Raw genomic sequence first — 25,289 nt, forward strand, 5'->3', positions numbered from 1 at the left:
ATTTAATTTAATATTTCCCGAGATATTCTATCTGTTTATAAGCCAAAAAATTGTTTATAATTTTAAAATATTCGTGAGGCCGCTTTAATAATCCAAATTCAATTCCGTAAAGTGCATTAGATAGGTACAGTGTCTTTTTAGACAAACATTATAGTTATTCTTATGTATCATAATTATTGTGGTTATTATAGTGACCGTAAATTTTTAATTAACAATTTAATTGTTGCTAAACTGTTCATCAAATTTCGATCGGCTTCTAGAATTATAATCTATATGAAAGGATCTTTTCTATTACCAAGAAATTTAATTATTGATGAACAATTGTTATCTAAATTTTACTTATCTAAAATTTCAGTTGAATATTAATTTTTTTTCGGAAAAACCCGCATTTTCCGGGAAAAATTTTCGTCAAAGTAAATAGTGAGAAACCTTTTCCTATGCAGAATTTACGGTGAATTTTTATTTGAGTGTTTTTGGTGTAAAGTTAACATCTTTGGAGTTATAGAGCAAAAATTGAAAAAAAAAACGATTTTCGGGCGCCACTTTGTTTATAAAAAAAGTAGAACACTATATACACTATCTTTTCATACCTATATTATTAATATATACAATCATAAGGTTCGATTTCAGCAATAAAATTGCTGGTAAATAACTTTCCCTTACATTTTGCTAATTATCCCAGAGTATTTTAAATATTTTTATTAGTATTGTTACTTACCACAGTCTGATTCGGTATAATTAACACATCCGTTTTTGGTGTCACTCCAAAATAGGTCTGAAGGACAGTCCTGAGGGCCATACCATTGGTTATTTTCACAAAAATAAAAACTCTTGCAATTCTTGGGGTCAGGTTTTAAGTCATTATCGTTACATGTTGACGCTAAAATTTAAATGTAGGTTAAAAACTAAATTATTATAAAAATAGAACTAAGTATAAATTTCTTTAAATATACATAATTTCAGTTTTATTTTAAAATAGTTTAAAATGGTAAAATGCCACTTAAATATTCAAAACTACTATTATGCTTGATTTTGCCGAGAATGCTAAATATAAGGGTTTAATAAAGATACAAAAAAGTATGCCAGTTCTACCCTCGAGATTTTTCGTAAAACCACCCCTCGTACAGGGATGCGGAATATATCGATTTACCAAGAATATATGCGCCGTAGAAAAAAAAAGTTCTCTCAGAAACAGCGATTAAATCGACCGGCTAGTTTAATTATCATATAAAATATTTTTTTTAAATAACATTTCTATCACCTTGACGATATCTTTTGATCAGAATGCCCCATAAACAAAAGCCAAAATTTGTCTTAAAGTCAAAAAATAAAGTTAGTTTCTATAAAGCTGCTAATAAATAGAAGGTGCAAGATTTTTGCTATTTCTCTCGATTCTCATGAGGTCAGTAAATTTTATCACTTCCATTGACCGATCACAATGGAATTCCCATTGATATAGCCAACCATCAAAAACTATAATATGAAATTTCGTTTTTGAGATTCTGCAATAAATATGGGTCATTCCTAATATGCCTAAAAACGCCGAATTTAAACTTTGATATTATGACAAACTATTTATATATTTTCAAAAAACCTTGTTACCACATAGTGGTGTAAGGCGACAATACATTACATTATGTAACATTATAATAAACGCTGTGTCTAGATACACGCTAACGTGTACGCAAATAAAAAAGTAAGGTACACGCGAATTAAACTTCATCAATCCAGTGACGTCATTATTTAGCGTACGCAGTGACTTTATATTTTGGTACACGCTATTTTGATATGTTTATTGTTTGATAGAAAAATATTTGTTATTAAGGAGAGGAGAAGGGAAGCAGAACTATTCAGATGTTCCAAACTTAGTGGAGTCACTGAAGGTGGATATGAGCTATTACCTCCGATTTCGTTGAACCTCCATCGATTTGCATGAAAATAGGTGAGTGGTTAGAGGATATCTCAAGGAACAAAGGTGACATGGTGCCAACTTGCGCTTTTACCCTGGGGGTGGATGCCACCCCTTCTCGAGGGTGAAAATTATTTTATTGAAAATATCCCCATAATTCAATAGAGGGACAAATTCTAAGCAAAATTTGTTATATAAAGTTATTAAAATAAATCAAAACTTTTTGAGTTATTAAAGATCAAAAATTTTATTTTTCTTGAGAAAGATGCATGTTTTTAACCGATTTTTCATCAATAACTCAAAAACTGTAAGTTTTTACAAAAAAGTTATTATTGTCAAAAATGAAGCTAATAAAAAATCAAATAAACCCCTTACTAGAAAAGCCTTACAATGTAAATTTTCAACGATAAATAAAAGTGAGTAATAGGTAATTGAATATATATTTTTTTCGGCGAGTAAAAAACTCTAAGTATTCAAGCTGAAATAACAGGAAATTGATGCATTTTATAACATAAACATATTAAACATTAATTTGTCAAAGTACTTAAAAATATCTATCAAATGAGCCCCCGAACATGTTGATAGCGTTAAAATTTATGCTCCAAAATTTTTTTTCAAAATTTATCTTTTAAAAATTTTTCCAAAAAATGGTGTTTTTTTAATAACTCCGTTGATTTTTACGATATGTGATTCATCTAAAAACTGTTTGAAAGCCAATTCTAAGTGCTATTTAACCACGTTGAACCTAATCTTTTCAACCCCTTACTTAAAAAAAAAAGGTTAAATGGCCCCGATTGCATGGTTCCCACAGCAAAATTTAAGATTTAAACGTTTCTATCTCGGTTATTCTTTACCCTATAGAAATAGTAAAGCAGGTAGAATATTTGGTACAGAAAAATCTACATTTAATTGTGTACAATTTTTTACGTATATTGAGTATTTTTGGAGTTATTATCAAAAGAATGTGAGAATTACAATAATTTTAAAAATTATGATTTTTTAAAATTATGACTTCTTTTCAAAAATATGCATTCTAAACCAGTCAAAATTATCGATAATATTACTTATGCTAATATAAAGAAGTTCTTGTAAAGATTACTATAAATTTTAATTTTTGTGGAAATGGCGTATGTTTTATTTTTCACTTTTTCCTAAAAAATTCGAAACGGTTCTTTAATTTTCATCACAACTTGCTTAATTTCGACGCTATTACCTTGTCCTGAAGCTCATTTGATAGGTATTCCGAAGTACTTTGCCAAATGTTTAGCAGGAATATTTTATACATTGCGTCGTTTCCCGTTATTTAAGCTTGAATACTTAGATTTGAGTACTCGTCGAAAAAAATACACATTCAATTGCCAATAACTCACTTTGAACTAACATTAGTTTAATTCGTTATGTGAGAAATGTATTCAGTTTTTTATTATCTTCAATTTCAGTAATAATAACTTTTTTAAAAGCTTATATTTTTGATTTATACGTGAAAAACCGATTTAAAACATGCATTTTTTTACGAAAACAAAATTTTTGGTCGTTAATATTTCAAAAAGGGTTGATTTATTTTAATAACTTTATATAACAAATTTTGCTTATAATTTGTCCCTCTATCGACTTATGGTATCATTTTTAATAAAATAATTTTCACCACCGAGAAGGGGTGGCATCCACCCCCAGGGTAAAAGCGCAAGTTGGCATCATGTCACCTTGATTCCTTGAGGTATCCTCTAATTACTCACCAATTTTTATGAAAATCGATGGAGGTTCAACAAAATCGGAGGTGAAAACCTTCAGTGACTGCACTAATAATGTAATAAATCAATGTGTATATAAAAGTATTATATTCACGTTAGCGAAATAAATTTTAGTTGACATGAAATGTACAAAATAATGTTAAAGATTTGTTTACTACAGTTAATTATACCAGTTTATAAATTATAAACCAATGCTGTTGTAATTATTTCTATTTATACAGGGAATTGAACTTGTTACGATTTTCATAGAAAATATGTTATAACTTTGTAAATACTCTATATAACATAATAAACCTTATATTTTTGTGATGGGGAAGTTAAGAAGATTTCGAACATAAAATAAAATATAGGGTGTTCCATTTAAAAAAACATAATCTTGGTCTGCCACTATGTTATCGAACACCCTGTAACATTTTAACTAATTTTGTAATATGAAGCTCAAAGTTTGCTACAATTTTTATTATTAACTTTTATTGCTATCTATTACTATAGCGGGTCTACTGAGCTTTATCACACTAATCAATCGCCCTGTATCTTTTATCTTAATACTTCTGCTACCGTTAACCATGAATTTTTGTCTCTTTTTCATACTGTTTTCAAATAATGTTAAACTCATTAAAAGAACTAAATAATTGTCCATATTCCATAGTTAATTAAAAAAAAAACACTAAACAAATAAAAAATAAGAAACTATACTAATCAATATTAAAATATGAACACAACGCGATTAGACAAATTCCAACACTCTGATACTCTGCGGTATATACTTACCACAGCATACACGCGGCTCAAGTTAGCGTGTATGCAGAAAACCAGTAACAGTTCACGCTAAATACTGACGTCACTGAATTGATGACGTTTCGCCTGTACCTAACTTTTTTATTTGCGTACACGTTAGCGTGTACCTAGACACAGCGTATAATAAAATACAAAAACAACTTAATATTAAGTTTAACTAATAACTGCTATAAATTTATATTATGTACAAATTTGACCCATTCCTGCTTATTTCTGGCCAGCATCCTTGCTTATATCCAAGTTTTTCCCCTTTTATCGAATATTTTGCCTAGTGTTCTATCCGTTGTTTTTCTTGGTCTACCTTTCTTCTTTCTTCTTTGCGTTTTTACCTGCCAAATTTCTTTCACCAGTTTTGTCTGATCCGTTCTCTCAAGATGACCCCACCAACTGAGTTGCCTTCTCTATATAAATTCTATCGTTTACTCTCTTTCCAAATCTTCTTTTATATGCGTGTTCCGTAGTCTATCCCTTTTGGTAACTCCTCGAGCTCGTCTAAGGTATTTCATTTCTACTGCCTGTATTTTACTCTTTTGTCGTTCTGATAGTACCCATGACTCGCAATCAAAGGTTAATACAGGTCTATATATTGACTTGGACACATAAATTTTTGTTTTTCGTGTTATTTCTTTTTTATTTATGAATTTATTGCTCATTGTATGGTATAGGTTCATCGTTTTTCGAATTCTATTATTAATTTCTGTTTCATGTCTTCAGTTGTCTTCTAATTCTACTCCTAAGTATTGGAATGTTCGTGTTTGTTCTATAATTTGCTTCTTCTATTTTTTGTTTATATTTTCTTCTTCTTCCTTTTCATTCTACCTTGTTGGCTAGGGCTTTGACACTAAACTTGACTAAACATTAGACTTAAATATTATGTTTATAGTTCCAGTTGCTTTGTTCCCATTACTAATATAAATTTTTGTAATGGGGAATTGATTAGTAAAGTTCTTATTCTAGCAGAGTATAAAAATGTACTACTAGCAATAAGAGTTTATCATCTGCAACTCTCTGATAGACGACAGCCAAGAAGAGAAACTTTACAAAGTTTACTAGAACAGTTTCGACGTATGTACTAGGCATTTAGATTACGAGAACGTTCATACTAATATGCAGATTTTCAGTGACACTAACATTTAATTCGTTTTAATCATTTACAATAGTATTTTTGTTCGATCGGATTTCTCGTAATCTAAATGTCCAGTTCGTTGAAAATGCTCTAGTAAATTTTGAAAATATTCTCTTTTTGGTTGTCATCTATCATGGAATTGCTGATGATAAACTCTTATTGCTAGTAGCACATTTTTATTTGTTATACCCTCCTGGAACAAAAAAACATCTGAATCAGTTCCTTATTAGAAAAATTCATATTAGTAATGGTAGCAAAGCAACTGGAACTTTAAAAATAGTATAATGTTTAAGCATATTAGTGTCAAAGTCATAGCCAACTAGATAAAATATTGTATGTTTTTCTTAATATTAAACACACCAACAATTTTAACTACGTAGGTATTTTGAATTCAGGGTCAGCCGTGATTAATATGTGTTTATTTTCAAAAAATTATTTCTGATTGAATATTTTCACGGCACACCTAATAACATTTCACGTAATTTTTGTTGCAATTGATGTTTGGCTTAAAGAACTACGAATAACTTACAAATAAAAGCAGCTGGGTATAGGGAGTGCTTAAGAAATAAAAAAGTACTATAAAATCTGTGCTCAGTTTTGAGATAAACGCGTTTAAAGTTTGAAATAATATGTTTAAGTTATACTTTTAGAGTTTTTACAAGAGCGTACCCTTCAAAATTCTTTTAAATACTTTTGATCAATTAAATATTTATTTCTCTCAATTACATAATCAATAAAAAATATAAACAAACCGTATAAGTATTATAAAAAACAATCATAATCTTTTTCTTACATGGACCTAACACAATTTGCACAAATATCATGAACTTAACACGCTTAACGCATAACACAAACTATAACAAAAAGCATAAAAAATAATATTTATGGAGATTTTTAAGACCAAAATAGCAGGTTTTAATATATAATAATAGAAAAACATTTAAAAAGACAAAAACTTGTGTTTATTCACCATAAACCATGTAAGTAATAATACAAATTAAGTAAAATAATACAAAAATAAACAAAAACTGATATGGAAAACAAATCAATTTTTTTTAAGTTTTAGATATTATTTAATATGTACATTTTTCCCTTCTTCCTGACAGTTTGTTTCGTTACTTATTTTCTTCATTTTAAATATGTATATTTTCATATTTATTTATATTTTTTTTTTATTTAGAAATAACCGCATTAACCACGAAGGTCATCAGCGGGGTAACGAGAATACAATTAATAAGTTTACAAAAGTATGAAATTGTGTACAATTAAATCTTACTTACTAGGTTACATTTATTAAGGAATTGGATAAGAGGTTTACAGTCGGTTTGCAGGTTAAGAATGTCTTTCATATTGTTTGAATAACCAGATATAGATTGTTTGTAAGTGGCGAATTCATCACATTCTGTTAGCACATGTTTTACTGATACTGGTATATTACATCTTCTGCATTTTGGTGCTTCGGTATGTGTAATGAGATGCTCATGAGTAAGTTTACAGTGTCCTAACCGAAGACGAGATAAGATGACTTGGTTCGATCTGTTGGTTGTATGTGGATTCCATGGACCAGTATCTTCTTTAACGTCTCTTAACTTGCTCGTGGATGTTTTCCATTTTTCACTCCATAAATTGAGAGTCATTGATTTTAGTAATTGTTTTGTATCTGCGGCTGGAATTGATTGTTCTGCCAATGTTGGTAATTGCGCAGCTGTGTAAGCCCAACGATCAGCGTTTTCATTTCCCTCGATTCCAGAATGAGAGGGAACCCATAGAAAAACTATTTTTGAGTCTGTTTGATGCAGACTGTGTAATATTTCTTTGATTAATATGACTATTGGATTTTTCGTAAAGGTTTGTTGTATGAGTCTCAATGAATTGAGTGAGTCAGATATTATTAAGGAGTGTTTGGTTTGTGCATTGGAAATGTGCTTCAACGCTTGTAATATGGCATAAAGTTTACCATTTAAGATGCTGTAGGAGCTGGGAAGCTTAAATAAATATTTGGTTTCATTGTTTATGTATACTGCTGCTCCTACACCTTGGGAAGACTTGGACGAATCAGTGAATAAGTGGGTATAATTTTTATATTTTGCGACTATTTGTTTATAATTTTGATATATAAGACGTGGATTGGTATCGTATTTATTATATTTCGTCAATTGGGTGTTTACATGTGGGGTTCTGATAATCCATTGAGGAATGCTGTGTTCATTCATTAACCACGTTCTGGGGAAATTTTGGAGATTTAACGTTGATATATACCGGTGAATTCTAATATAAAAGGGTGGTGGAGAGGTGCTATGTTGAAAAGTTGATTTGAAACGATTACAGAACGTGTTTTTGCGAGCAGGAATTGATGGTATTGATGCTATTCTGGAGGCATAGGATAAACTAAGAATTTGTCGTCTGAAAGATAGAGCTGGTTCGCCCAGTTCGCAGTATAGGCTTTCTACAGGCGTTGTCCTGTAAGCCCCTAGAATTATTCTTATTGCGGTGTTGTGTATAGTATCTAAGCATTTTAATATTGAAGGACGAGCAGATGTGTATGCAATACATCCATAATCAATTTTCGATCGAATAAGGCTTCTGTATATTTTTAGCAGCATTAGACCATCAGATCCCCAAGACTTGTTTGCTAAGCATCTTAATAAATTTAAGCCCTTTTGACAAGAAAGAGTTAGTGTTTTAATATGATTTTTCCACGACAGACGTTCGTCGAATATCATGCCCAGAAAATTTATGTGTGGAGTATAGCTTAGTTTCTGGTTGTATAGGAATATTGATGGTCGCTGCTGCTCTGGTATATTTCTTTTTGAGAATAATATGCAATTTGTTTTGTTTGGGGAGAAATTGTACCCAGACATTATAGACCAACGTTCGAAGGATGTTATGCATTGCTGAAGGCTTTGAGCCATGGTGCTAAGACATCTTCCCTTGATAAACACGATCATGTCATCTGCGTAAAGTCTGGCTACAACTGGTTTCTTTAAATCTTTTAAGACATCATTCATAGCAATTAAAAATAAAGTTGGGCTGAGAATTGATCCTTGTGGTGTGCCGTTTAATTGTTTCTTGGTTGATGATGTTGTTCCAGAAATTCGGACTTGGAATTCTCTTTGAGATAAAAAATTGCGTATGAAATTTATTATATTGCCTTTCAATCCCCAGTGATGTATTTTATTTAGGATGATTTTATGGCATGTAGAATCAAAGGCTTTATTAATGTCAAAATAAATTGCTAGACATTTATCTTTAGTAGCAAATGCTTCGTGAATATGACTTTCTAGGTCAATAATGTTATCAAGTGTGCTTCTAGATGGTCGAAATCCGGATTGTTCGGGAATTAATAATTTGTGAGTTTCCAAAAACCATATTAGTCTCTTGTTGATTATTTTTTCTAGCAATTTACTCATGGAGCAGGTTAGGGAGATTGGCCTGTAAGATTCAGGCAAGAGTGAAGATTTGTTAGATTTAAGTATGGGGATGATTGTTGCTTTCTTCCAGATTAAGGGGAAGTCACTATTATTCCACATGTGATTAAAGATATTAAGCAGGATTTGTTTCGCCGTTTCTGGGAGATTTTTTAGAAAAACTGGAGGGATGTCATCGGGACCAGAAGAACTGTCTTTTAGTGATGAGAGAGATTCCTCCATTTCTTCTTTTGTCAGTGGCTTGTTTAGAGAATTAAGGTTTGCCAGCTCTTTGAATTCCGTAGGGAGGGCAATGTTATCATTAGTTATATTTCTGTTTATGGAAAGCTTATGATAATAGTCTGCGAATGCTTCACCTATTTCTTTTGTTTGGTTTATTCGTTTGCCGTCATAATCTAATGCTTTAATGACATGGTAAGTTTTGTTTCCATAAATACCTTGTATCTTCCTCCATGCCGATGATATTGTAGTGTTTCTGTTTATGCTTCCTACGAACTTCTTCCATGACTCTTTTTTACTTTTGTTGGTAATATATCTTGCTTTTGCCCTATGTTTTTTGTATTCAATTATACTTGTTGCGGTTTTCTCCCTCCTACATCTATTTAGAGCAGATTTGCTGTTTTGTATTGCTTCGGCACATTCGTCATTCCACCAAGGCACAGGTTTAAATTTCTTGATATGTTTTGTTTTTCCTATTGAAAATTCAGCGGCTTTTATGATTATTTCGTTAAGTTGAGTTACTGCTGTATTTGCGTCCTTCCACTCATTAATTTTGTACGTGTTATTCTCAATGGTTTTTGAGAAAGAGCTCCAGTCGGCTTTCTTTATTTTCCATTTCTGATGGATACTATCTCCGTTTGATATTTTGTCTTTTATAATTGAATTCGTTAATTTTATAGGAAAGTGGTCACTGCCTAGTAAGTCATCCATAACTCTCCATTCAAGGTAAGGACTAATAGTTGGGCTACATAATGAAAGATCGATGCAAGAAGAATTGCCAGTAGCTATATTGAATCTAGTATTGCTGCCATCATTCAGTAAACTTATGTTCATGGTGTTGAATATGTTTGATAGAATTCGTCCCCTTCTGTCTGTTTTTTGAGAACCCCAGGAGTAATTGTGGGCATTAAAATCTCCTAGAAGAATGAAAGGAGTTGGAAGTTGATTAACTAGAGACTCCAGTTCATCCTCAATTAAATAATGGTCAGGAGGAATGTATATGTTGCAGATGGTGTAATTTAGTTGTGCTTTAATTTTTACGGCTATCGCTTCTAGGTTTGTATTTATTCTAATTTGTGTTGCTTGTAGATTCTTTGAGACGTAAATGGCTACGCCGCCACTCGCAACTTGTACATTTCGGTTTTTAACGAATTCATTGTATCCCCTCATTTTGTGGACATTTTCGTCTCGGAAGTGAGTTTCTTGTAGACACAATATGTCCAGAGAATGGAGGGCTATGATATGCTGTAGCATATTTAAACGGGTATAGTACCCATTTAAGTTCCACTGGAGTAATGACTCGAATGTATTTATTGGGTATCTTGAGATGTATTTGAGATATCAGATTGGGTATCACTTAAATCTTGGGATTGCTTTAGTAATTTCTTTTTTAGCCTTGTGACACGAGTTTTTAGTTTCTTAGTGTTTGCGTGAGGATGTAGTTCTTCTAACATATCTATTAGTTTTGGAATATCTTCTGTGAAGTCTTCCGCAATGCTAAGAACATCCCTCGATCCGTATGTATTTTCTAGGAGCTGTTTAAGCTGATGGCTGTTGATTATGAAGTGAGGAGAATGAGAGTCGATATAGTTTATAATAGATTCAGTAAGTTCTATTTCTGGATCTGATGTATTAGATTTGGGTTTTTTGTTTTTCTGAACGACTATTTGGGGAAGAGAGAAGGTAGAAGTATTGGGTGGCATTTGTTCTTCTGGAGTGGCTGGGGTCATATCTTCAGCTGTTCGTTTTGTTACGGATGAAGTTGTTGACTTAGTAGTTTTGTCCGAGGTTGGGATATTTTCAGATTGAGCAGTGTGATCTGGATTTGTTACCAGATTGGATGTGATCAAAGCAGTATTGGCGACGTTTGCACAATTTTCTACTACTGAGGAACTTTCGGGTAGAATATTATTTATTGAGTGGGAATTTAAGTCATTAGGAGATGTTTCATCCGGTTGAGATATTGACGAGATTGGAACATTATGTGTGGGTTGTGATGATTGTTGGGAATGTGGGTTAATATTGCCCGAAGGGCATTGGGATGCAACATGACCCGATAATTTACAGGTGAAGCAGCCTTGACTGTCTAGGGCTAAAAAGATATGATATGATAGATTATCATGTGTTATTTCTAAGAATTCGGGTATGGTAATATCTGGGGAAGGAGCGATATACACCTGTCTTCTGAAGCTGAGTATGTGTTGGTATTCTGGATTTGATGCACCTATTCTAAGAAAGTTTATTGGAGAAACTAATTTTAATCCAATATTTTCCAGTAAGGTTACAAGAGTTTCGTGTGGGATCGTTGGGCTTACATTCGATAATACTAGTCTGTCTGCTGGTGAAATTAGACGTCTTGCTTTGATGACTTCATTATTGACAACAATTTGACCATGATTAGTTAAAAACTCATCAACCAGTGATTTATTGGTTAGATAAACACATATTCTGTTGTGTGAAATTCTGCTACAGAAAATTATGTTTATTGGTTTTACCAGAGGTCCCAATTGGAGAAGATAATCTTGAAGTTTTGCTCCCTGAATGGAGCCGAAGATAAGTGCCTGGTCTTTGTTAGGATACTTGTAGATATTTTTTGAGACAGTGCTTGCATAAGATGTGTTGGAGGTATTCATATTATTTAAATTATTATCTGGGTGAGTGTTGGTGGATGAAGATTGATTTGTAAATGTTGGTTGTGACATTTTATTTAAAATATTCAAATTTGCTAAGTTATTTTGTTAAATATAATTATTGTCCAAAACATTTTTCCCAGGCCGACCCTGCCTTTTGTTGTTAAAAATTCTTTATTTCGCTAGGCGAGTTTTTACTAGCTAATTACTTTTCAGTCTTGTGTATCTGATATCTAACTTCAATCAGCCTAACAAAAATCGTCTGGATGCAGTTAATATTAAAAATTTACTCACAGTTGCTGTTCTTGGTATTTTATGTCACTGCACTAGTAAAACTTAACTATTAAAAGGCTTTTATTTAGCGATAATTTGTTTAAATCGACCGTAAATTATAAAACGTGTGTTTACAAACAGGTCTCACAAACAAGTCCCTTATTTATATTTTAACTGTCATTTTTTTCGTGGTTTTTACATTTACTTTCTTATTTTGTCAAGTATGTAGTTGCACAATCTCTTAATTTGCTTCATCAGGAATGTCATCGGTGTAGGTATTCTTTGCTTCATTTGAGGATATTCTTTATAGCATTAGTGAAATACTGGTGAAATGTATGAAAGCACGTTAAAGAGGACATTTTTTTCTTCTTGGGTATAGAATTTTGTCCTGGGTAACGTAAACCAGGGTCCATTTTGCTAATGGTTTCTTTGCCTCTTCTTTTGAAACTAATGCATTGAAACGGTTCATTAAGGTCTAAGGTATTCTTATAGGAAATTATTCCAGACTCGTTTTTAACAAAATTCAGCCACTGTACATCTCTGCAGCTAAAATCGTTTGCAATAACATTATTTTTTCGCTGCTGAAGGTCGGTTTTTAGAAACTTAGCAAAGTCAAAGAAGTTGTCTTGATTCATCTCCTTCACCACGAAAGGGTGTTTCTTACCAGTGCTTTGTATAAATAAGTTCGGCCTAATCATGAGGATGGTGGAACGTCCAGCAAAAGCTGTTTTATTGTTTTCCATAAGGACGTGTGTAGTATCACACTCAATGTTCGTGTGGCTAGTTACCAAAAATTTATAAATTAATCTCTTCCAAGTTAGGATAATTTTGCAGGGCTATCATACACATAGCTGCTACATGAGTATTCTTGTTTTGACCATCACATGTATCTGAGTAACTATATGATCAAACTTTTCACAACTGGCTTTAAAGCTTTAGAAATAAATTTGTATACACATGAGCCAACTTCATTTGCACCTCTCCCAGCTACACCTTCATGCCAAAGGTAACAGTAAATTGTGCCATCACTGCAGTCGTAGACTGTTAGATTAAAAGTTCAAAGTTGGCGTGTGTAGAAGGCTACAGATCTATGCACGAGTGGAGTGGGAAGGCATTGCTGCATGTCAAATGTCACAATTAAGGTTGAATCGTTAACTGTTGAATTTTCTTTCTTTAACTTTTCAGACTCATAGGCATACTCCGCGTTATCAAGGTTGTCATTTTTTTTGTTTTAAAAACTCCTGGTTTTCATTCTCAGAACATATTTTTAAGTTGCATGTCTAGCCTAACACATTTTGAAGAGGTATCTGATTTAGGCTTTTTAATTTTCAAAATTTAAGTTGTGGAACTCCTTACAAAACTTAATATAGCTTAGAGGTTTTAAATTGTTTTCAGATAGGGTACGCTTGTTTTCTTCATATTTTAGTGTCACTATCGTCAAATGTGGAGAAACAAATTTTTCCCACAATCTTGTCTTCAGTAGTGTCTTTCGTAAGCTGGAATTCCAATCAAAAATTGATTTACTGCATTCCTTTCTTCTTCAGTTATACATTTTTTTTCTCAAATTTCCTCTATTATTTGGTTGGATTATGCCTGAAGAAGATGATCTTTTCTTTTAAATAATAGTTTATAGGTATCTCCGACTTTCTTTAAATACTTTTAGTAAAAGAGACAAATCAGCTTTAAAGGCGCGGCCTACAGAGAGTCAACGAACTAACTTATTAATGTATAGTGTGTTAAGTCGCAAAATTGTGGGACTTAACACACTGAGTCTCCCTGTTTCTTAAATAATGTTTAGTGTAAAGAGTGATATGTCTAAGTTCGGGACTTAACACGCTTTACACAGTTAGTATTGATTGTTTTTCATTTGTGTAAAATGAATATCTCAGTTTAGGAATGGAATTAGACTTGACAAATTATACACACATGTAGATATCAAATTCTAACATACAGATAGGGATTTGCTAATTTCGACCATTTTTGGACTTAACTCACTTTACGCACAGAGCACAGAAAAATGATTTCATTACAATACAAAAATACAGGATGTTCCATTTAAGAAAACTCAGAAAATACTCATTCCGAATTTCGACCAACCATGTATACTAAAATTAAACATTTCGCTACATTATTAATTTTTAATAATAATAGACTATATTAGAAATCACTTGAACATAAATGAAGTTGTTGGTATCAAATGGGTACAATTATACAGGGTGTGAAGTATGCTACAAAATTTATAAAAAACCGTAATTATCTTTTAAAGTACCCTGTATATTATTACAAAACCTTATGTTTTTAAAAAGAAGACATCGATCAGAAGCCAATACTCTAAAAATATACAGGGTGTCCTATTAAAAAAACGAACTTACAAACAACTTCCGGTATAACCGAAAGTAGCAAAGAGGCCAAAATATTTTCATTAAATAGTTTATACCTCAAAACTCCTGTTTTCCAATTTTCATGATTCTCTTTCCTTTCGTTTTTAAGATATTTCTAATAGGCCCTTTATCTGCCTCACAATGTATAGTACCCAAAAAACCCATTTGCAACCTGGCTGCTCAAGTATCCCGAATATGGTATATTTTTGCGTTATGTCCCTGGCGTATAAGTATGGTTGATGATACAAGTTAGAAAAAAATGTAAACAAGAACTAAGTTTTTACTTACTTGAAGTTGTTTCGCCGGGAGTTGTTGAAATGACTTTTGCTAAAAAATAATTTAATAAAATTATTATTTACAAACATTTTATAGAATACATTATTGTACTAAGTAAGGTGGAAGGTACACCTTAGACAAAAATGAATGTTACACCTTAGACAAAGGCGAATGTTACACCTTAGACAAAGGTGTAACAATCACCTTACACGTTTTTTACTTACTTGAAGTTGGTTCGGAAGTACCGAAAGTTGTTGAAATGACTTGTGCTAAAAAATAATTTAGAAATAATAATATATTTTTGGCATGCATATACAAACATTTTATAGAATCCACGATTGTGTTAAGTAACGTGCATATTACACCTTAGACAAAGATGGATGTTACATCTTAAACACAGGTGTATCAATCACCTTATAAGTTTTTTACTTACTTGAAGTTGATTCGGAATTACCCGAAGTTGTTGAAATGACTTGTGCTGAAAACGGATTAGCAATATTAATACGGTATTTTTACGGACTAATACAAATATTTTATATGATGCATTATTTTATTATGCAAGGTGGGTGTAAACAATACAGTACGTAATAACAGTAAAGAAATTGTAATAGTTTTTAGTGAATAAGTCAGATAAAATTTATAACATATTCAAAGCAGTTTTGTATAGTAACAGAACAAAATATTTCAATTTTTATTGTGCGCTATTTGCATAGCGCAAATCAAAACGTCAAAATAAACATATTTTAGTGTAAAATTGTGGATAATTGTTAATAAAAATTGTAAATTAAAAAAATAAACAATTAAGCATCAGTAGAAAAAACTGAAATTTACAAAAACTGAAATATTACGTAAAATTACTTATTGTTTCATTAAATAAATAAGTATTATTGATATACATACAACAGTCGGACTCTTCTTCACATCCTTGTATATGGTTATCCCAAAGGAGTGGAAAAACACACTCCATGTGCTGTTTGGTGCCATTTATACATTGAAAAAATGAGCTGCAATCGTTTGGATCAGGATAATAAGCATATTCGTTGTCACAAGATACATTGGGGTTTTCCGTTTGAGCCAATATAACAGCGGGTAGTAAAGCTGAAAAAAATATATATTACTTTTTTCTAAACAATATCTACAACAAAATAATACAAGAGTAAAAACCGCTGAACGACGTAAAAATCAGTGGCGCATACAATATTCCAGCTATACAAAAGATCTGATATGAATATTACGTGGCGCGAAAATGTATTTTCATTTTGATGCAAAATAAAATTCGTAAGTTATGATTCGGGAATCCTCCTAGTAGCATTTAACGTGTCTTGGTTTGTTTATTTTTACTGCATCTTGAATGTAAATTTAGATATTTAAAAATTTAAATAAAGAAATAAATAAAATAAAATAAATAAATTCTTGACTTCACTTCATTGTTGTGCCGGTTTCGCCATATAGTATTACATATTAAGGCATCTTGCCAGTTTATTTGCTTTTTGTACTTGATCTCTCACTGGTTTTTCTAGTTTTTCATAACTGAACACTGTAAATCCAAGGTATTTTATTTCAATTACTTGTTCAATACAAATGCCATCAATTTTTATTTTGCATCTGATTGGTTCTTTGTTGATTACTAATTACTGTTTTAGTTTTCTGAGATGAGATGGTCATATTAAATTCTTTTGCTCTTATGTTAAATTTGTTTCATTCTTATATAAATTTGACACTGGTTTTGTACCGTTTGTTACCAAAAAATAAGTAATGTAATTTACTATTCTGCTATTTATAAGTCAGATAGCTTAACATGACATATTTTGAACTTTTGACCACCGTATTGAAAGTAATTTTTTTGTTTCAGACTGAGTTCAAAACATTTTCGGTAGGTAAGTTAAGCAGTAGGTACAGCTGGTTCCTAAAAAAACTGATACGACTCTTAGTAAGATTTGATCATTTTGAGCAGTGTATGATTGATCTGACATTATATTAATTATGACAGACAAATAATAAAATAAACAAACAAACAGCCATCTTTTGACGTTGAACAGAATAAGTTATGTGACCAATTTTAAGATTTGGCAGTGACAGTGGCAGAATGTAAATAATAATTATTTATCCTTCAAAATACACTGCTCAATTTTCTACAAAATACGCTTTAAGGGTCGGATCAGTTTTTTTTGGAACCAGCTGTACATTATTTTAGTGTTTAAGTAGCATTGTATTTAAAACTGTTAAAAAGAGATCTACTTCTTTTTGATATTAGTACAAACTTCCTCGAGAGTTTACATATAGTTTGGTGCAAATGTCTGGAATAAATTCGTTATTTCATAAGCCGTCAACTTTAAGAAAAAATTATTAAACAGGTCAATTTTTATTTTTAAATTATAATTTTTTGACGTATATATCGTACTAGTGACAACATCCATTTGGACGTTATGGCGCAATCGATAATTTTTTTTAATAGGAATAGGGGTAATGTGCTAGCTCACTTGAAAAGATATTTAATTATCCATTTAGTAATATACACGTTAACATAATTTATTATACCGAAGGGGGCATCATTAATTATAGGGGGTCTACCGAATTTTTTTTAATTAAATTAACCCGGCACCTGCCACGTGGCTTTGCAAGGCGCCAACTGCCACGTGGGGTGCTCACAGCACCCCTTAAAAATTTTCTGTGATCTACTTGTTTAAAAAACAAAATAATGTGTTGAGTAACACAAGAATATAAACAAACATGTTTTATTAACTTATTAGCCACTAATATGTTACAAAAGTTAAAAAATAAAATGAAAAAGGTGTTATAAGCAAATTAGCAAGTACCAACCCATAATAAATGAAGTCAAGTAAAATATCTAAAAAAAATTAAGATTTAGTGAGTATAGAGTCTATATTAATAATTTAAATCAGTTATTTCAATAAAAAATGTAAATTTGACCTGTTTATCAAAAATACAAAAAAAATTTAAAACTTAAAGTGCCAGATGATGACACCCCAATTCGACTTTAGATCTATAAGTTCAGAATGACAATAAATAACCACTTCAAACACTAACACATATACAGAGAGAGTCTGTAAAGTGGAATAAATTCAATATCTCAAATACTAATTGTTTTTTTGGAAAATGCTCAGACCCGTCGATTAGTATTTCAAATTGTCCTTTTTGACATTCAATAAAAATGTATACAGGGTGTCCCAATTTAGAGATATGACGTCATCGTCGATTTTCTTAAATGGCAACACTGTCATTTTGATAGCTAATTTGATAGGGTTTGTGAAGTTATACATAACTGCAAAATATCAAATTTTTATTCTCTACCATTTACAAGATAATAGAAAATAACAAAGTTATATCTGTAATTTGGAATATATTCAATAATTAAAATACTAACTGTTTTTTTTTGAAAAATGCTCAGACCCGTCGATTAGTATATCAAATTGTCATTTGTGACATATAATAATAATGTATACAGGGTGTCCCAATTTAGAGATATGACGTCATCGTTGATTTTCTTAAATGGCAACACTATCATTTTGATAGCTATTTTGATAGCGTGTGTAAAGTTATACACATCTGAAAAATTTCAAAATTTTATTCCCTACCATTTACAAGATAATAAAAAATAACAAAGTTATGAAGAACAAGAAGTAATCAAATAATAATTGAATTTATTTATTTCAATTAAGCAAATGCTCATAACGTTGCCCATTGACAATTTGACAATAATTGAGGGCAACATTATGAGTTTTTGCTTAATTTATTAAAATAATTAAATTCAATTATTAGTTGATTACTTCTTTTTCATAACTTTGTTATTTTTTATTATCATCTAAATGGTAGAGAATACAAATTTGAAATTTTGCAGTTGTGTATAACTTTACACACCCTATCAAAATAGCTATCAAAATGACAGTGTTGCCATTTAAGAAAATCAACGATGACGTCATATCTCTAAATTGGGACACCCTGTATACATTATTATTATATGTCAAAAAGGACAATTTGATATACTAATCGACGGGTCTGAGCATTTTTCAAAAAAACAGTTAGTATTTTAATTATTGAATATATTCCAAATTACAGATATAACTTTGTTATTTTCTATTATCTTGTAAATGGTAGAGAATAAAAATTTGATAATGTATAACTTTACAAACCCTATCAAATTAGCTATCAAAATGACAGTGTTGCCATTTAAGAAAATCGACGATGACGTCATATCTCTAAATTGGGACACCCTGTATACATTATTATTGAATGTCAAAAAGGACAATTTGAAATACTAATCGACGGGTCTGAGCATTTTCCAAAAAAACAATTAGTATTTGAGATATTGAATTTATTCCACTTTACAGACTCTTTCTGTATATGCTATATAATATTATAGAAAGCTGCTATGCCGCACAGCTCGGCTACCAAACTTGAAATACCAAATATTTGATAAAAATGTGTTATGGGGTGCCCGGCACCTGCCACCCCACGTGGCAGGTGCCGGGTTAATTGACAAAAAAAGAAGAACGCATGTAATTTATTTGATTCAAAATACATTCTACTGCTGTAAGAAAACAGAAAAAAATGTTGCTTTTCGCTAAATTCAATGTTCAAATTGTAACGCATTGCCTCTTGGAAATTTGAACATTGAATTTAAGCGAAAAGTAATGTTTATTTGTGAAATAAACATTTTTTCTGTTTTCTGAAAGTGGTATAATGTATCTTGAAATAAATAAATTACATACATTCTTCTTTTTGTGCCAATTAATTTAATAAAAAAAATGTTTTTCACATCCTGTATAAATAGTTGTGTTATTGTTTATATTACCGAATAGAGAATTAAAAATAACCTCTCAAAGCTAGCACATGACCCCTATTCTCATTAAAAAAAATCATGGATTTCGTCATAGCTCCCAGATGGATGACGTCACAAGTAAGATATATAGGTCAAAAAATCGTAATTTAAAAATAAAAATCGACTTGTTTCAGGATTTTTCCTTAAAGTCGCCGGCTTCCGAAATAACATTTGCATATAATTTGGTTTATTCCAAACATTTGCACTATACTGTATACTGTTAAAATTATAATAGTAACATCCTGATCCTGACTTCATACGCTTAACGACTAATTTTTATTGTACATAAAGACAGGTGGAGAAAGGCAGAGTCCAAATTTGGGATACCGAAAAATTTAAAATAAATATTTATAAGGTCATGTACAACATTGATTGTATGCACTTAATGATTAAGTTTAATTTTTAAGAACAAGTTGAAAAGAAAGACTTGAAAAATTTGAACTCCGTGGAATTTAAAATAAGTAATCGTAAGGAATATACCTAGGTCTTGATAAGTTAATTGTAATTATAGAAATAAGGCAGAACAGTAATTAAGCAGATCATCGCACAAACTTAATAATCTAGAAAAATGTTGACGACCAAAATAATGTTGATACAAGTTTTATTGAATAATATCAATATTATATCATGATTACAATATTCTAAGTTTACGTTTGTACGACTTCTTAAAATTTAAGTTATTAAGGTATACAGTATACAATATGTAAACATAATTAAAAACTTGTTTTAATAAATTAGTTTAGCATGTGTAATATAAATATTTAACTTACCCCCCTGCATCAAAACTGCAAGAACCCATCCAATAGGACCATTTAATCCTACAAAAATTTCTAGTAAGATAAAGTGTATCTATTTTTTGTTGTTACTTACGCAACATATTCCTAGTTTCGACACCTAAATAAATATATTTTTATCATCAAATTGATCAGTAAGATTCAATAGATAAATTGATAAAAAAACCTATATTATTTATCTTATCTTCGTAATGTAACTATTAAAAATTAATTAAGGTTATATAAATAACTATGTTCTCAATCACTTAATAAAGAAGTTTTTTCTTCTTCACGTGCCACTCCTAGCGGAGATTGGAAATCATCATGGCCACTGCGACTTTGTTAGCAGCGCGCCTAAAAAGTCCAATCGAACTACACCCGAACCATTCACGTGGATTGCGAAGCCATGATATTTTTCGTCTTCCCACACTTATTTTGCCCTTAATTTTGCCCTTCATGATATTTCTTAAAAGTTCGTACTTTTCACCCCTCATAATGTGCCCCAAGTATTCAATCTTTCTAGTTTTTATCTCATTTATAATTTCGCATCTTTTGTCTAAAGTTTGGAGTACTTGTGTGTTAGTGATGCGGTCCATCCATGATATTATGAGTAATTCTCCAATTCCAATTCTCTATTCAGTAATATAAACATTAACATAATTATGGATACATTGTATCAAAAAAAATTGTTTTTGAATTAAATTAATTAAGTCAATTAATTAATTAAAAAAATGTGTTTGGACACCCTGTATAAATAATTACATTAATGTTGATATTACCAAATAGAGAATTAAATAACCTTCCAAATGAGCTAGCACACGACTCATATTCTCATTTAAAAAATCATCGAAATAGACAAATAACCTAGTCTATAATCTGTAAGGGCCTAGGACGTTTCATCGCCGCCGTTTCGATGCCGCCAGTTCGATGCCGATACCGGCCGATTCATCGCCAGTCAATTAATCGCTATCTGATATATTTCCGAATTTTCGACAGTTACAGTTATTAGTTATTTTTAGTATTAATTAGGAATTCTAGGAAATGCGAGATATGACGGCGATGAAATGGACTGGCGATGAACCGGCGGCATCGAAACGGCCGGCGATGAACCGGCGGCATCGAAACGTCCCATTCCGAATCTGTAATAGGTAAACCTTGTATATTCGGTAAACTCACTTCTTCTTTTAAGTTCCATCTGCTATCGAAGGTTGGACATGATCATGGCTATGCGAGCCCAGTTGACTGAATGTCTGGCACCGTAAAATTTTTTTTCAACACTGCATTCAAACCATTTCCTCAAGTTGTCAAGCCAGGATGTTCTTGGTCTTTCCACTTTCCACATTCCGCTTTCGTCGATTATTTCCCATATAGTCCATGTCGTGAGACCGCTCCCGTCTGAAAATTTCTAATTCGGTTTATCTGCGAATTCATATTCAAAAATGTCCCCTTTAAACAAATCTGGGCCCGGATTACGTACACTCGATACGCATCGTATCCGCCATGTTTTACAATAGCGCCTTATGGGAAAACATGGCGGATACGATTCGTATCGAGTGTTCGTAATCCCTATGCTGAAGGGTGCCGGACGGAATTTTTGGGCAGAAATTGTTTAAACAATTTTTTTAAACAAATACATAAGATCACCTTTTATTGCTCCAAAAAAATACTTTTAGGTTTTCTGGGTCATTATAAACAAGAAAGGTATCTTGTGATTTTTCAAAAAAATTGACAGTTTTCGATAGGCGATTTAAAATAAAAAAATGCGAAAATACGCATTTTCGAGGCTTAAAAACTCATATTTAAATTAGCATTTTTAAGGGTACCAACAACTTGGATTAAAGTTTAAACATTCCTTTTCAAGATTCCGAAGAGTGATCGGGTCTAACTTCAATTTAGACCGTAGTTTTTTAATTGTTAGTTATGCGTGTCCATCCGGTTTTTTTGCCGATGCGGCGCGCACTAATTTCAAAAATCTCCTATTTTCCTCCAAAAAGTATTTTTTCTAGGTTCTTTGGGACATTCTAAATAAAATTAATTTCTTGACATTTTTCTCAAAAGTTAATAGTTTTAAAGTTATAAGCGATTAAAAATCCGAAAAATGACACAAATAAACACATTTTCGCATTTTAAATCGCTTAAAACGTAAAATCTAGTAACTTTAAAAAAAATGTCAGGAAACATTTTTTGTTTAGAATGTCCCAAAGAATCCAGAAAAAACATTTCTCGGAGGAAAGTAGGAGATTTTTGAAATAGAGCGCACCGCACCGGCAAAAATAGGATGGACATGCATAATTAACAATTAAAAACTACGGTCTAAATTGAAGTTAGACCCAATCACTTTCGTTAATCTTGAAAAGGAATGTTTCTACTTTAATCCAAGATATTGGCACCCTTAAAAATACTAATTTAAGTATGAGTTTTTAAACCTCGAAAATGCGTATTTTCGAATTTTTTAGATTTTAAATCGTCTATAACTCGAAAACCTTTCTTGTTTATAATTACCCAAAAAACCTAAAAATATATTTTCTCTACGAGCGTGCAAAAATGTCTACTTTCGCGCACGCATTTTAGTTTAGAAAGTTTCACTTTTCCGCACGCGTGTTACTTTTCCCCACGCGTGTTACTTTTCCGCACGCGGTTTTTACTTTTCCGCACGCGTGTTAATTTAGATATGTTAATATGGCCTTAAAGTAATAATAATATATGCAATAAACTAATATTTAGATGAAATAGACTAAATATTAGTAATAGATGAAATAGACTAAATATTTCACTTATTCCCCGTTAGAGGGCGTTCTAACCTTACTCCGGTATAAATAGTTTTATTGTATACCGAGAACTACGGAAGTTTTGATTTAAATTTGTCTTCTTGCATAGCCTCCTTGACAAAAGGTAGACCTAGAAATAGCGCTATCGGGGGATGGCAGGAGACAGATTTAAATCAAATCTAAACCGTCTATTTTTGTATTTTTAATATTTAGATATTATTTACTAATTTATTTCAAATATATCTTATTGTTTTCCTGTTTTAATGAAATTAACGCGACAATTCGATGAAATAAAATTATTTTGACATAATATTCGAAAGTCAAATCGGTAGACAATAAGAGTCGTTTTGAATTAGCGTCATGGAAACCAAGATCGTCGTCATGCTAACTAATTATATTGAAAGTTTGGTTTTGACAACCTTGTCAAAGAATTAATTTGTGTATGTATTTTCATATTAATTAAATTAATTGATTAAGATTTGGTAATTTTTTAAAGACTCTTAGAAAAAATATTGTTCCTAACTCTTGCAGAAAGTCTCTTTTCCGCACTCGACTGCTTGCCGAACTCCCGCTTCGCGTCGTTCGGCAAACTGCAGTCGCGTGCGGAAAAGAATGACTTTCTGCACTTGTTAGGAAAACAACATTTTGGAGAAATAAAAGGTGATCTTATGTATTTGTTTAAAAAAATTGTTTAAACAATTTCTGCCCAAAAATTCCATCCGGCACCCTTCAGATTTGTTTAAAGGTGGCATTTTTGAATATGAATCCGCAGAGAAACCGAATTAGAAATGTTTTTCAGACGGGAGCGGTCTCACCACATAGACTAATATAATAATAGGTTTAGCCTTATTTGACTGGATTTTAATAAGGTATTGAATATTTCGGCTTAGTTATTTAAGTCTTGTGTTCTTTTCTTGCACCTTCGCAGGATAGGCTATTCTCCGTTGGATACATAAATTTTCTGTTTCGTTGAGTGTATTTTACTGTCTGCTTGTTTAAGGGGCCGATCCTAGATCTAGTTCAGCTAGAATTGGGTCGTCTGCCGATAGATATATTTTATGATGTATAGTAAGGCTAAGTAATCAGATATGGCCATGCATTACTGTACCAAAATTTTCCATTTTGAATGTGGAAGACCTGCAACTCTATAGTACAATTTGTTGCTTCAAATGCTTATTGTACTTGCATTTTGAATTTTGTTAAATTATTTTCTAATTTATTGTTTAAAATTTAATATTTCCAAGTTCACATAATAATTTTTTAGACTATGAGCCGGTATAGGTGAAATTTGCTAATCATTTTAGGCACGATAAGACACTATAACTTAAATATATATATATATATATATATATATATATATATATATATATATATATATATATATATATATATATACAAGCTGTACGCTCCCGAGGAAGCTGATGCTGTTTTCACTTGAAGATCCTTTTTGTGGGGGATCATCCCATTCTGACTTTGGTTTTACAATTGCTGGTGTGACTTCGCTGTTTCCACTACCTTTCTCCATTCTTCTCTCTCTCTGATTTTGCTTTCTATATTTCTAATTTCCATACTTCTTAAGTCTTCTTCCACTTGTTGTCTTCATCTGAGTTTAGGCCTGCCTCTGGTTCTTGTACCTGGTGGTATCCATTCGGTTATAACTCTTAACGGATTGTTCTTCTCTCTTCTCATTATGTGTCCATACCATCTAATTCTCTGTGCTTTTGTTGCTCTTACTATGTTCTCTTGACCCATCCATTCTTGTATTTCGTGGTTCATCCATTGCCTTGCATCCTCTTCGTTTTCCCTCTTTGGTCCCAAAATTTTTCTCATAATTTTTCTCTCAAAAATTTTCAGCTGCTCTTCTTCTCTTGCTGTTAATGTGAATGTCTCCAAAGCATACGAGTATAGCACTATTGGTCTTATGGTCGTTTTGTAGATTTTCATTTTTTATTTCGGCTTATCTTCTTATCTTTGAAAATTTTTTTATTTCTGGAGAATGCTTTGTTTCCTGCTTGAATTCTTCTTTTCATATCTACACTTTCATTTCTTCTGTTGACTAATACTCCCAAATATTTGAATGTTTCAACCTCTTCGAAGCTGTGTGCGTCTATTGTCAT

At 31.6% G+C, this 25,289-nt stretch overlaps 1 protein-coding gene across 3 annotated transcripts in view; it reads right to left on the reverse strand.

The window, feature by feature from the left end:
• The window catches only part of LOC114338036 (uncharacterized), a 32,861-nt gene extending 12,177 nt beyond the window's left edge, over nucleotides 1-20,684 (reverse strand). The window contains exons 1-7 of one of the 3 annotated variants that reach the window (XM_028288621.2): nucleotides 20,502-20,684; nucleotides 20,402-20,449; nucleotides 15,692-15,889; nucleotides 15,225-15,269; nucleotides 15,016-15,060; nucleotides 14,804-14,842; nucleotides 719-880 (exon numbers count right to left, since the gene is read on the reverse strand). In XM_028288621.2, the coding sequence (XP_028144422.1) occupies nucleotides 719-880; nucleotides 14,804-14,842; nucleotides 15,016-15,060; nucleotides 15,225-15,269; nucleotides 15,692-15,889; nucleotides 20,402-20,449; nucleotides 20,502-20,508 (544 nt within the window). In that variant the 5' untranslated portion in view covers nucleotides 20,509-20,684. The remainder of the gene's footprint in view (nucleotides 1-718; nucleotides 881-14,803; nucleotides 14,843-15,015; nucleotides 15,061-15,224; nucleotides 15,270-15,691; nucleotides 15,890-20,401; nucleotides 20,450-20,501) is intronic. The other 2 variants (XM_028288628.2, XM_050649162.1) reach the window with 2 other exon arrangements.
• Nucleotides 20,685-25,289: the final 4,605 nt, after the last annotated feature.

This window comes from Diabrotica virgifera, chromosome 4 (assembly GCF_917563875.1).
Source record: "Diabrotica virgifera virgifera chromosome 4, PGI_DIABVI_V3a".
Lineage (NCBI taxonomy): Eukaryota > Metazoa > Arthropoda > Insecta > Coleoptera > Chrysomelidae > Diabrotica > Diabrotica virgifera.